Here is a 13,397-nt window from a genome sequence, read left to right on the forward strand (position 1 = left end):
CACACACACACACACACACACACACACACACACACTTACAAATCAGACTGCCTTTAGCTACTGACCTGATCACGCAAAGACACACACACACACACACACACACACACACACACACACAAAGATAAGAGCTAGTTACTGACTTGCATACATTTCACGCTGCCCACACACCTCCATCCCCTCTGTCTCCCTCTCTCCCTCCCTCACACTCCCTTAATCAAGACACACACCTGACGGTGCATAAACCCCGATAAGCACCAGGGCTCTCTCAAGCTGCTCACACACTTGTCCTTGTCTCCCCTGTCTCACTTTCCTAATCAAGAAAACAGCAGAAGTTCCAGATAAGAGCCGGGGCCGTCTGTAACTACTGACATACACACGTCTTACACACCCACACACCCACTTCGCACAGACATAATAACACACACATATGAGCGATGTATCCACTGAGAGAGGACAGAGGGTTCTGGTGGCTTGTGCTTATTAATTTTCCATGATCAAACGGAGAGAGCAAACACCGAGGCGAGGACGATGAAGAGGCAGGCGAGGCAGACCCTCGCCTCCAATCAGAGCAGATGGACAGCACTCAGATAAGCACCACTCCTCTTTTGATTTTTTTCTTTCCTCAGTCACAGTTCTGAAAGCTGACCACAACACTAAAGGACTATTACATCACTCTTAATTTTTCTGTCTTGTGCAATCTGGTATCTTTTCGAACTCCTCAAGGCGGGAATGCACATGAAGTAGCCTTAAGGTAATATTAGTGCTTTTTATAACTAGAAAGAGCTGATTCATTTTCTTTTCCCAAAAAGGGAAGTATATAAAATTGGGAACAACCAAATTTGTCAACCAACCCAGGAAAAATAGTGAAAGTAAAAATTGAGACCTATATATATATATAGAATATTTAATCTTTAAAGGGGTAATCATGAAATGGTGTGGACATTTAAAGAGAATATTAAGCAAGATTAGAAAAAGAAATTCAAAAATAATTATAATAAAAAAAAATTAAATCATTGAAGTGACTATAAAAGTTAAATTTCCGATAAAAGTTAAAGTAATTGTATTTATTTATTTTACAATATTATCGCTGCTATATTCATTAAATAACAATTGACACAATTGATGTAAACGGCATATCCAAACTACATATGTACAATTTATCATTTTATATATATATAAAATTGTTTTTCTGTATAATACATATTTGCTATATAATATTTGCCATTTTAATTCAATTACATTCTAACTAATACAATCAAAAATCTTAAAAATTAACTAGAACCCTTACACACAATTCAACAGAGCCGTCTGATGAACACACGTTTAATTCAAATGCATTTAAATTGCATTCTTCACTTTTCTCTCCTTAAAGATTCTACTGTGGTGTGTTGTCCTATAGGGGTTAATTATACAGAAAAACAATTTGACGAATCATTGACTCTATTAATTAAATGACATTTGAGGCAATTAATTTAACCTACATTCTTGAAAAACCCTGAAGGTTTTTTACTTTGTTCATAAACTTCAGAACTCCCAAAGAGGTCTAATCTAGGTTTTAAAGTAGAACTTTAAGGAAGCTGTGAACCATAGCTGTATAAGAAGCTATCAAATACACTACACAATAAATTAATTGAACATGATTTAAAGACATTTTATTCATGGGAAAATCCATTTCAAATCCCTTTTGTTCCTCTGACAGAACCAATAAAACTTTTATACAGTTTTATACATAAAAATAAACTTTTTAAAGATCAGTTTAGAATATAAATGATATGACATTTGAACAATATATTTTATTTAAGATTCTATGAAAAATAGAAAAATCTAGAATTTAGATGTTGTTTATTTGTCTGAAGGAACCCGATAATGGAGTTTTTCTAATAAATAGGATATTTAAAGAATTGAACTAAACCATTATAGTAATTAGAGTGCTGTTAAAGCAGCTTCAAGCAGCTTCTTTAGATCCCCCCAGAAAAATCAAACCTTGAACCCTGCATAATTTTTAATATTTTGAATATTAATTTAATGGCAAAAACATGGAACAATGAGCCACAATTTCAGGGACAGTGGCAAGCAGAAGAAACATATTCTACTTTGTGGTTTTTGGTAGATGTATAAAGAGTACCCGAAAATCATACTTGAGTAAAAGTATAGATACATTATATTGCCAAAAGTATTGGGCCACCTGAGCTTTCTTGCTATATGTGGTTCTTTTTCAAACTATTACCACAAAGCTGGAGGCACTTGACTGTTTTTAGATGTGCTATAATGAAATTTTGCATTCACTTGAACCTGGAAACCCAAAAATGTTCCAGCATGGCAATGCCCCTGTGCACAAAGTGAGCTCCTTGAAGATCTGGTTTACATGCTTTGGAGAGAAAGATCTTGAGTGGCCTGCTATAGAGCTTTAATCAACTGAACACATTTGGGATGAATTGAAACGTTAACTACACCCCAGGCCTCCGCAGCGACATCAGTACCTGCCTTTCAAAATACCCTTATGGCTGATGAACACAAATATCCATAAGCATGCTACAAAATCTAGTGGAGAAGAAGAGAAGAGTGGAGGGATTTATGAGAGCAAATTGGGACTAAATGTAGAATGTAATGCTCAAAAATCACATATACTTATGAGCAGGTGACCCAATACTTTTGGCAATATATTGTACCTTAATGCAAAACTTAATAACCAATTCCAATATAATTTGAGTAAAAATCAGAGTATCTGATTTGCACAGTACTTGAGGATTTGACTCATATCGAACGCAGGCTCGAAGTTGTACTTAATGTCACACAAAAGCAAAAAACAGTTAATTTGTGAGGTTTTATTTCATAAAATAGAAATTAAATTGTACACCTCAACATTACATTAACCAGAATGAACATAAGAGCCTCTTTAACATGTCAGAATGAAGTAAAGATCAAACAAAAAAAAAAAAAAAAAAACAGTGATGAAACAATCTTTTAAAAAGGTATCTTCAATTAACAAATACAATTACAGTATCATGTCATAAAAGAGAAGAATAATTAAAATTTAATGGAGAAATAAAAATAAAGTAAATCATTTTTGAAAGTAAAACTGTGATTATGATTTTGGGGCAATATTTTTTATTCAGCTTCAACAAAAGTAGGTTTTTAAAGTTTTTGTTATATATTTGAGGTATTTTGTGACTGAAAAGGAGGGCAGCAGTGCTAAAAAGTCACTCACATGCAACAGAAATGAGTATGAGAGTGTTGAGCCTTAATGTCATGTTCAACAGTGGTGCAAAATGTAATTGGTGCGGTCATTGTCAATTAAAATATAGTGGAGTAAAACAAATTATAAATGTAGTTCAGTAGAAATAAAAGTTGCTTCTATCTTTTATACTTAGCAAAGCTAAAAAGTAGCCAAATAGTTACTTATGAACAATTACTCAAGTACTTTACACCACTTAAATTTGTTTAGGTTGTAAAAAACTTTATTTCGGCTTCTCCTGTTAGGGGTCGCCACAGTGGACTATCCGCATGTTTGATTTGACACATGTTTTTAAAGCTGGATGCCCTTCCTAACGCAACCCTCCCCATTTATCTGGGCTTGGGACCGGCACTAAGGCTTGTGCAACCCTAATGGCTGGGGTTGGTTCCCTGACCAGGGATCGAACCCGGGCCGCAGCGGTAAGAGCGCCGCATCCTAACTACTAGACCACCAGGGTAATAAAGAAAAATTTGTTCAGACCAGAACTGTGGTTTTATGCATGTGGTGTAACATTGAATCATGTTCCCAATGACAACTTTAGTTCCTACCTGCAATTAGTGCCCATTATCTATTTGATTCACAACGATGGAAGAGATATAGAGTATAGAGTCATTAAAAAGCAAATAAAAGCATAGAAGGAAGTAGTTAAAACGGTGTATGTTGCATTAAGAGGTGCATTACCTAGTAGAGTTTGCTTGATTGCCAATGCACCAACACGTTGCTAATAAAATAAAGCTAATTCATGCATTATGATATCCTATGTACATGTTTGCTTGGCTTCACTTCTGTTCCTCCTAAAGCTCCTGTCTCCTAAATGCATTTCTTCTTATTATGCTTTTTAGAATTGAAAAAAATGAGGTGAAGCATCCTGCTAGATTGCTCTTTCCATAAGCAAGCCATGCAGCAGTGTGAGACCATCCTTTGCCTGTCAGTCTACATCATCACCTTCATCACAGGCTTCCCAAGCAACATCCTGGCTTTCTACACGTTCAGCAGCAAAGTCTGGAGAAAGCCAGTGCCGATCGACATCCTTCTACTCAACCTGACCATCTCCGACCTCTTATTCCTTCTTGTCCTGCCTTTTAAGATGCAAGAAGCAGTCGATGGTATGCACTGGAACATGCCCTACTTCCTTTGCCCGCTGTCTGGCTTCATCTTCTACATGACCATCTACAATAGCGTGTTTTTTCTCACCGCAGTAAGTGTCGAGCGCTACCTGGGAGTTGCTTTCCCCATCCAGCATTCGCTGAGGCGACGGCCCGTTTACGCCGTGGTGGCCTCACTCTTCCTCTGGATGCTCTCCATGCTTCATCTTAGCATCGTCTACATAGTGCCATACTACAATCCTGCTGGGACGGGCCCACCGCCTCGGAATGTGTGCTACGAGGAGTTCACGGATGCCCAGTTGCGCATTCTGCTGCCTGTACGCTTGGAACTGTGCATCGTGCTGTTCTGTATCCCGTTGCTCATCTGTACGTTCTGCTACGTCAATTTTATTCGCATCCTGTCCCGTTTGCCAAACATTGGCAGACGGAGGAAGCTCCGAGCCATTGGACTTGCCTTGGGCACTCTGCTGGTGTTCGCACTGTGCTTTGGGCCCTACAACGTCTCGCATGTGGTAGGATACTTCTCCAAAAGCAGCCCTGCCTGGAGAGACAAGGCATTGCTCCTCAGCACCTTCAATGCCTGCCTGGATCCTCTAATCTTTTACCTGTCATCGGCAGCTGTCCGGAGCACGCTGGCATCAATGGCGCAGGGGGTGTGGCACAGAATAAAAACAGGTAGCAGTGTGATTTTCTGCTGGAGACTGCCGAAAGATGGGCACGAGGGTACCAAAAACTCATTTCCATTACCGGGCGAGATTAATGCTCTCTGACAGAAATTGGGGGCAAGAACAGGAGCAACCACGTCCTTGAGTTTTCAGTCCTTTGAAATAAGGATGCAAACATTTCTATGTATATTTAAATCCCACAGCAAACACTTATACATCTGAAATAGTTCTGAGGATTTGGACAGCATTTTGGTCAGTGGCCAGTCTTTGAAGGTTCTTTATTTCTGCAAATTCAATTTGTAGTAAGCGGACCAAATATAATCATAGGATTTTTACCTACTAAGCCAAACACCTGATCTATCACAGGTCTATCAGCATGCCTGTATGGCTTTATGTAAGTAATGCCCATATGCTTCCTGCATAGGATAAGGACATGGACAACAGACCTTGCATAGGAGATTTATGAGAGCTCCAGGACGAGAAGAAAGACATCATATACAGCCTACTCTGTACACAAGACAGCCATATATCGAGTGTTTGCAAACAGAAGGCCTTTGGTTTATGAAGCATCGAATATGTTTTCTTGGGCTTGCTTCTTCAACCGGAATGAAAGACACGCACTGCAACGGGCGTATCGAGCGGTGGGCGAGGGGAAAAAACAGAAAAAGGGACCCTTAACCTAGACAGTTCAGTATGATTGGGTGGAGATTAAGCACAGAGTCACAGTTTGTTCAGCGTGGAGATAAAGGATCTGCAATAGCAGGCAATACTTGGGTCAATAGAACTCGCTCTTTCACCTGCTCCGTGTTAATATTTGCAGGTTATTTGGTTCTTGGAAAAATGAACAATAGATGAGAAACCAGGAGCTAACACCAGACGTTATTTGAGAGAGAAAGGGAAAAAAGGAGATATGTGTGCACACACACACTTCACACAAAAAGCCTTTCAATTTTTCCACATTCTAACTTAGTTCAGAAACTAGGAAAATGACAAAAACGCTAAACCTTTCATACCTCAAAACAAAACAAAAAATGTAAAAAAATAAAGAATGTCATCAATAAAAAGCAAAGGAACAAATTACAATAAAACCATTACACCTTGTTTTTAATCAAAACTCTTCAAATCTTACAGCGGCAAAGCCTGATTATCGTGTCCACCCTGCCGCAAAGAGCAATTCATCAGGCGCAGACTGAAATTAGCTGTCATTACTTAACGTGTTTTTTGCCGAACCATGAGGAGTATATTGCTTATTGTAATGTCTGCCGTCCATTCCGGGCCCTCTACGGCATCATAAAAATTTTATAGTATATTTCCCTCTTGCTCATAACCGTCTCGAATCTCCCTACAGGATGCTGGTGCATGAGTTATGATTTATGAACCCAATAAATATTTGGATAAGGTTATTGTCTTTGATTGCTCGTCTTGGGCTATGTGTGTGTACGTATACGTGTGCGCGCATGTGATCTACTAAGTACACGCGGCGACAACCGAATGCACAAGGGCTTTAGTTTTGTGCCTCATCGAGTTTCATACATGGGAAAGACATTATTTATAATTTATTGTCTGTAGCCTGTTAGCGAATGCAAAATGTCCCAATACATAATTTTGTTGCTTGAAAGAGAAAATACCCAGGGAGAGTTGAATTGAACACAGATTATTGTTTGTCACAGTAAAATGGCAGTTCTAATAAATTTCCCCTGTTGTTGGATATGTACTGTATTCATTGCTCGGTTTTCTCTTTATTAATATGAAATGTAAATCTTGAAAGCACATAAATTATGAAGTGTAAGTTGACTTGTTTTTTTTTTTTTAAGTGGGAATTTTCCAGGCTATTCCCAAAATGCCGCTCTGCTCTTAAAGGAGAGAGGAACATATTTGACCCGTTACACCATGTAACAGACACTGTCTTTCGTTAAAGCCTGTGTAAAGTTCATTAGTTTCAGTGTAGACACCTGCGGCTTATAGACAGATGCAGCTTATATAAGGCCTGTACAGAAACTTTTAAGTACGAATACTTGTACCGTTACACCCCTAATATAGATACTGTCTATATTGTAAATATATACTGTAGACATTGGGACACCTGATTTTTTTTTTTTTTTTTTGACTGCGCCAGTAGTTAGCACAAATCCCCACAACCACACTCCAAAATCTAGTGGAACATCAGATAATAGTGGAGGTTATTATAACAGCAAAAAGAGACTAAATGTAGAACAAAGCACATACAAATCTTGTAGTTGGGTGTCCAAAAATGCTATGTATTGTGTATACACTGCACATATACAAGTAAACTCACTTTAGGCAAACACAGCAGCTGTTAGCTAGACAGATCCCAAATCAATGCAAAAAATGCCCCCAAACAGCTGGCTGTAATAATAACAGTTCACTAAGGATGAATCCTCATTATTACCTTGAGGGAAAAGATGTTTGTGAATTTGACTTTTGCAAAGATACACTGTCCAACATTGAGCTAATGTTGTGCTACTTTTATCATGGAGAAACCAACAGCAGAAGAACCTCATCACTGTGTGACGACTTCTGACTCATCTTCTATCCAGTATCACTTCCTGACTTTTAAAACTGAAAACAGGAAAGATTCCGTGAAGGATTCTGGGTGCAGCACAGTTTGATTTACATATATTAGTCAGACTTGCATACTGTAGACACACATGTGTCTCACACTAGTTTCTTATTGATTGTTCAAGCATTTTTTTTAAAGGAAGCTAAAAATATTCAGTGTAAGATCAAGAAGATTGATAAAATTTTCCACAGGATTCATAAGGTTAAATATATTTCATCATGTGCTCATAATACAAAAAAATAAACGACGAAGTAGTATGTACAACTGGATTACTCTTACAAACCCAATGTTGATGTTAACAGCATGTCCTAAAGTGTTTAATTCCCCATGTACTACATCAGCGTTCAAATTACATCAAATTACAATTTATTTACTATATAACTGGACTTTTTTCCTCTCAAATAATTTTTTTAATAAAATGTCATGGGTTGTCAATGGAATATGTTCGTTTTGTTGCCTTACTTCCTCTTGAAGAGAAAAAAATGCAACTCTGCTTTACCTCACTGACACCAGAGACTCGTCTGACAAAAAGCTACACCATTTAACAATTACATAATGATACATATACTTTATATAGAAAATAGAATATATATAGACCATAAGATTTATACAGTGGTGGAAGAAGCACACAAACCATGTACTTGAATTAAAGGAGATATACACACAGTAAATATGACTCCAGAAAAATTTAAAGTGCTCCCTTTAAACTTTTACTTAAGTAAATGTACAAAAGTATTTCCCATCCAATGTATTTAAGCACCCAAAGTACTATGATTTATTATGTTACTTTTATGATTTTTGTCACAAGACTCATAATGCTCAGTTTATGTGAAAGGACTCTAATGCTACTCTCAGCACACTATTAATAGATTAATATTAATTATTTAAACACTGATTGGTGTCTTTTAAAATGATCATGAAACCAAAACCTTCTTTACAACTACTTAAGAAATGTCGCACAAATATGGCCACGGATGTTGTGGCGAGTTTGAGTTTCTTTCATTTCATTAATTTATTCCTCTTGATATGTTCTGCTTGCTGTTGAACTGATTCCGAACCGTATGTTGGTGATAAGTAGATAAACCAAGCGCCAATTAAAACAAATTTAATACAGGGTACACACGCGGGCCTGGTTGGCGTTTTTGACCATTTACGTTTTTATTCACTCATAACTAAAAATAAACGACTGATTTCACAATATGTAGTTGGGTAAAATGAAAGATATTTGACTTTAAAATGTAGTGAAGTTACAGTAAAAGTCTCCCAAATGGAAAAACTTCAGTACAGTACAGAAAATCAAAAAAAGCTACTAAAGTACAGTAACAAATTAATTTCCTTACTGTCCACCACTAGACTTTTATGTGCTTTTAAACATCCCATTTCACATTTAGTTCCCATTTAATTTAATAGTAACATTACTCTTCAGGAAAGTTGTTCCACTAGATATTGGAGTGCGCTTGTGACGATTTCTATTCATTCGGCCACAAGGGCATTAGTGAAGTCAAGTACTGATGTAGGGTGTGAAGGGAGCAGTCAGCGTTCCACTTTATCCCAAAAGTGTTCAATAGGGTTGAGATCAGAGCTCTATAGCGGGCCACTCATAATCTTCCACTGTAATCCATGTACATATTTTATACATTTCTGTGCCTTCAAATTTGTTGTAAAAGTTAGGGAAAGAACCACATATGGTAAAAAAAAATGTAGGTGTCCCAATACTATTGTCAGAAAAATTTATTTTTAGCACCGCCTACAAACAGATATTTTGGTCAACAAGCTAGGATTATAGAACCAATACTTTATTATCAGAACTGAAAATACAAAAGCTTTGAGAAATATTCACATATATTAAGAATTTTTATTTTCAATGTGTTTTTTCTACACTGTGCTACATTTGGTTTGTCCAATGAGAATAATCCAGAGCAAAGGTTCTTAACACACCTGAACGCTCACACTAGGTAATAAAAGACAGTTTTTTTTAAGTGGACCATACAGGGTCAATGAGGGCCTCTGCTATCAAGCAATATTGTTGTGTTTGCTCGATGTATACAGTGCTTATAAGGCGTTCGGGTTCCTCTCTAAGCCAAGCCTGCGATTACATCTGGGGGCTGCCTCGCATTTGCGCAATTAAAAATGATTAACTGAGAACAAGCTCAGGGTTAAATTATGGTTAATTTTTTGATGAATAAGTTGGCTGCGGTTAACCACCGAGCACGCTTTTCATTTGCATAGAGGTTGACATTGCCTGGAGCAAGTCTTCACTGCCTTGTAAGTCTCTGTGTTCTCGGCAGGAAAAAAAAATCGCAGAGTCATGAATAAACATGAGTAAAGCTTAGATGGAGTGGTTTGTTGAATTCCGAACACTGTTTTCCCATTAGAGATCCTGCACATGGGGTAAACTCCAAACGTAATGGAATACACTTGGCGCTAATATTTAGCCTCCACACACAGTGCGGTATGCTACATTATCCATCTTTCCTGAATTTTTCGGAAGCGCCAATAGCCAGAGTTTCATCATGGTGAAAATTCGACCAGAGGCAGAAAATATCTTTATGAAGACGTCTATAAATACGGCAAACGTCACACAGGTTAAATAGCCCACATAGACTAGACCAAAAATAAATCTATTTTGTCTTAGTAATGTCAGGTCTCAGCTGGACTCTAACTCCAAGCAACCCGTGTGGCCTACAAAAACCCAAGCCTCACACTCATTCCCACACACACTCATTTAAAGGAGTATTTAAAGCACTCTCATTTATTAATTTGCGAAGTTTACGCTCTGTTTGCTCTTGCTCTCAGGATGTACCAAGCCTAGTTATTTCTGTGTTCAAGTCCCTGGTTTAGACTTTCCCTCCTTAACTCTGCTGATTCATTATGTGTGCTGGTCGTCTGACCCACTGAATGTTTTTGACCTTGACCTTGAATCCTGTTTTGGGTTTGTTTGCATATACAATCAGCCCCCGACCTATGAACGGCCGACTTACGAATTTTCAGAGATACAAACACGGCCATGGCCACCCAAAAATACAAACAAACAAAGGAAATCAAAATATATTCAAGAAAACTTTTAAAATCCGTGCTTTTCAGATTTGACAATGCCGCAATCAAAGGAAGAATTAGAAGAACTTCTGGCATGCATGCATTGTGGGACCGAGACACGTAAGTTTCACACGTCTCGACTTATGAATTAACAACTTACGAAAACTTTTCTGGTCCCTATCTATAAAGCTAGTGAGGGGCTACCTGTAGTTCATTTGTAACAGTCTGGGGAGGAGCCCATTCATTTTTTTAATGATTGGTATAATAAATAAAAAGTGTTGAAAATTGTTATATATTGTATACATTTTCTGACAAATGATTTCTCATAAAACTTTAGAAACTTCAGAAAGTCCTAAAAGGACATGCATTCTTGCTTTCCTAATTTTCTCGTAATTTTGACAAAACAAAACAAAAATATGAAAATGTTCTGAAGCAGTGGTCCCCAACCCCCGGGTCAATTGGTGCCAGGCCGCACAGAAAGAATATATAACTTATTATTTCCATTTTATTTATTATCTGATTGTGAACGATGTTTTATTTTGGAAAATTACCGGATTCCCTCCGCCACATCTGTCTATGACTCACTCTTGATGCATTACCTTCTTAAAGGGGCTCCGGCCGCTAACACATAATACATTACCGCTAAATTCAAACCCCCAAGCGAGCAAAATGAACAAAAAACAAAGGATTCACGTCTATTATTATATTTAGAAAATTCTATTTTTATGGCGATCGTATCATTTTATTTAGTTGTATTTATACGCCACACCTTAAAGGCCGGTCCGTGAAAATATTGTCCGAAATTAATCCGGTCTGTGGCGCAAAAAAAGGTTGGGGACCGCTGTTCTAGAGCACAAAAAGTACAGAGTCTCATGTTTAAAAGGGTGAAAGTTAAAGTTCTGAAGTTTTTCATTCAATTTAACGTAAAGAAGTTTGGGCTCTGACGTACTTCAGTAAAAAGTAGCCATTATTACTACCTTTAGTGTCATGCTGGAAACTGAACCTCACATCATATTAATATATTAATACAAAATAATTTAACCCTTTGTTGTCCAGTGAATGTTTCCAGACTGAACATCCACCATATAGAACACAAGCAGAGAAAAGATGATGATGATGATGATGATGATGATAAGGAATGTCTCTGTTCTCAGTCATGTTTACATCACTGACTCCCTCTGTCTCATCCACATGAACCCCAGACTTTTTACTACCTTCTGCCATGCACATTGTGAGCTTTGTAAATTAGACTAAATCTGTGGTGTGTGAGAGCCAGGAAGTGGTACACCAGTGGTAGATTGAAAAAACGATGCAATAACTAGAAATGCGCAATGCGAAGAAAAACTATTGATCATGATTAAAAGTTACAAGAAAAATTTTAAAGTACTAATACCAGAAAAATGTACCTAAGTAAAGAAACTAAGTATTTGTATTTCGTTAGTGCCCACCTTTTTGTCATTATGTAGTTTATAATGAATTTTGATTTTTTAGTTAGTTAGTCAGTCTAGACCTCAGTCCATTCTCTCTGCACAGCTGTCCATGTGTTTGTTTGCTTCCAAGTGAAATCTGTTGGCACTAGATATTTCCTGGCCGTACCATCACTGAGAATCTTCACAAACACATACATGTAAACATGCTCTCCGCATTTTCCTCAACCGGAGGCCCAGAAGCTTTCCTCTCTTTACCCGTCAATACCAGCAGAGAGAGCAAATGCGCTTCGGATTGAAGATTAAAAAAAAAAACCTCAGGCAAGAGCATGCATAACAGCCACTGTCTTTGCTCAGAAATGATCTCAATAATGGTTGCAACCTTAAGAACTATTTCTAGATTGGTTAAAAAAATCAACATGTTCATTACATCAGTGAGGGTCTTGACGAGATGATTAAGGCATCTTAATCCAAGTACCAGCTGCCATTGTGTTCCTTCTGATGAAGATTTCCGACCTTCAAAGAGAAGATACCGATGCTGCAAGGATTCTGAGCCATCTAGAGATGTTCCAGCTCCAGTTGGATTCTACTTCATGAAGATTTTAGACCTTAGACTTTGAGGATAAACAACTGCTTAATCAAGACTTTTAACATAACATTCTACATATTCTGTTTTTACATCATTAAACATTTAAAGGCTCTGGCATGAAGGAGTTGGTGTTGAATCCATAATGATCTCAGATATTTAGCGAATTTAGTTGCTCCCAGTTCTATAACTTTATCTGACTGTATAAAAATTTACAATCATTTATAATCACACTCTTGGTGTCACCTAAATAAGGTTGAGTTCCCTTTTTGAGTCTGGTTCCTCTATTCCTCATACCATCTAAGGAGTTTTTTTCCCACAACAATCACCCCAGAATTTATTTATATTACATTTTTGTTTAATAATTATTACATCCATTGTTAAAAGCACTATAAAATTCATTTTAATTTCTATTTAAATTTGGATTTAAATTAAAACTCATTATTTTTGTTATAATTTTTTGAATTCTTAATTCAGTGAATCTAAATGGTCAGAAGGGGTTGATTTGTTTTCAATGACAGCTGCTCTTAGAGGAGTTCTGCTTGTAATTAAATCTCTAATCGATTATTATTAAATATTAATAGTAGTTGATATTGTGAAGTATTTTTTATTAATTTATTTTATATTCAGAGAAGGAGTATCCATTGTTATGGATGTTTTTGTGACACATTTGTAAAGCATAAAAATGTCTTTTTATTTTTTATTGCTTCTTAGTTACATGATAAGATAAAATTTTATATAAAAAATCTTTCAAGAAAGAG

At 37.0% G+C, this 13,397-nt stretch overlaps 1 protein-coding gene across 1 annotated transcript; it reads left to right on the forward strand.

Annotated features, from left to right (window-relative positions):
* The first annotated feature begins 651 nt into the window (after nt 1-651).
* On the forward strand, nt 652-6,881 carry LOC124375407 (free fatty acid receptor 3). Its single transcript, XM_046833725.1, has 2 exons — nt 652-751; nt 4,078-6,881. Exon 2 carries the CDS (start codon nt 4,134-4,136, stop codon nt 5,109-5,111), a length of 978 nt encoding a protein of 325 aa, XP_046689681.1. The 5' UTR covers nt 652-751; nt 4,078-4,133; the 3' UTR covers nt 5,112-6,881.
* Nucleotides 6,882-13,397: the final 6,516 nt, after the last annotated feature.

The sequence above is a fragment of the Silurus meridionalis genome, chromosome 21 (assembly GCF_014805685.1).
Source record: "Silurus meridionalis isolate SWU-2019-XX chromosome 21, ASM1480568v1, whole genome shotgun sequence".
NCBI lineage: Eukaryota > Metazoa > Chordata > Actinopteri > Siluriformes > Siluridae > Silurus > Silurus meridionalis.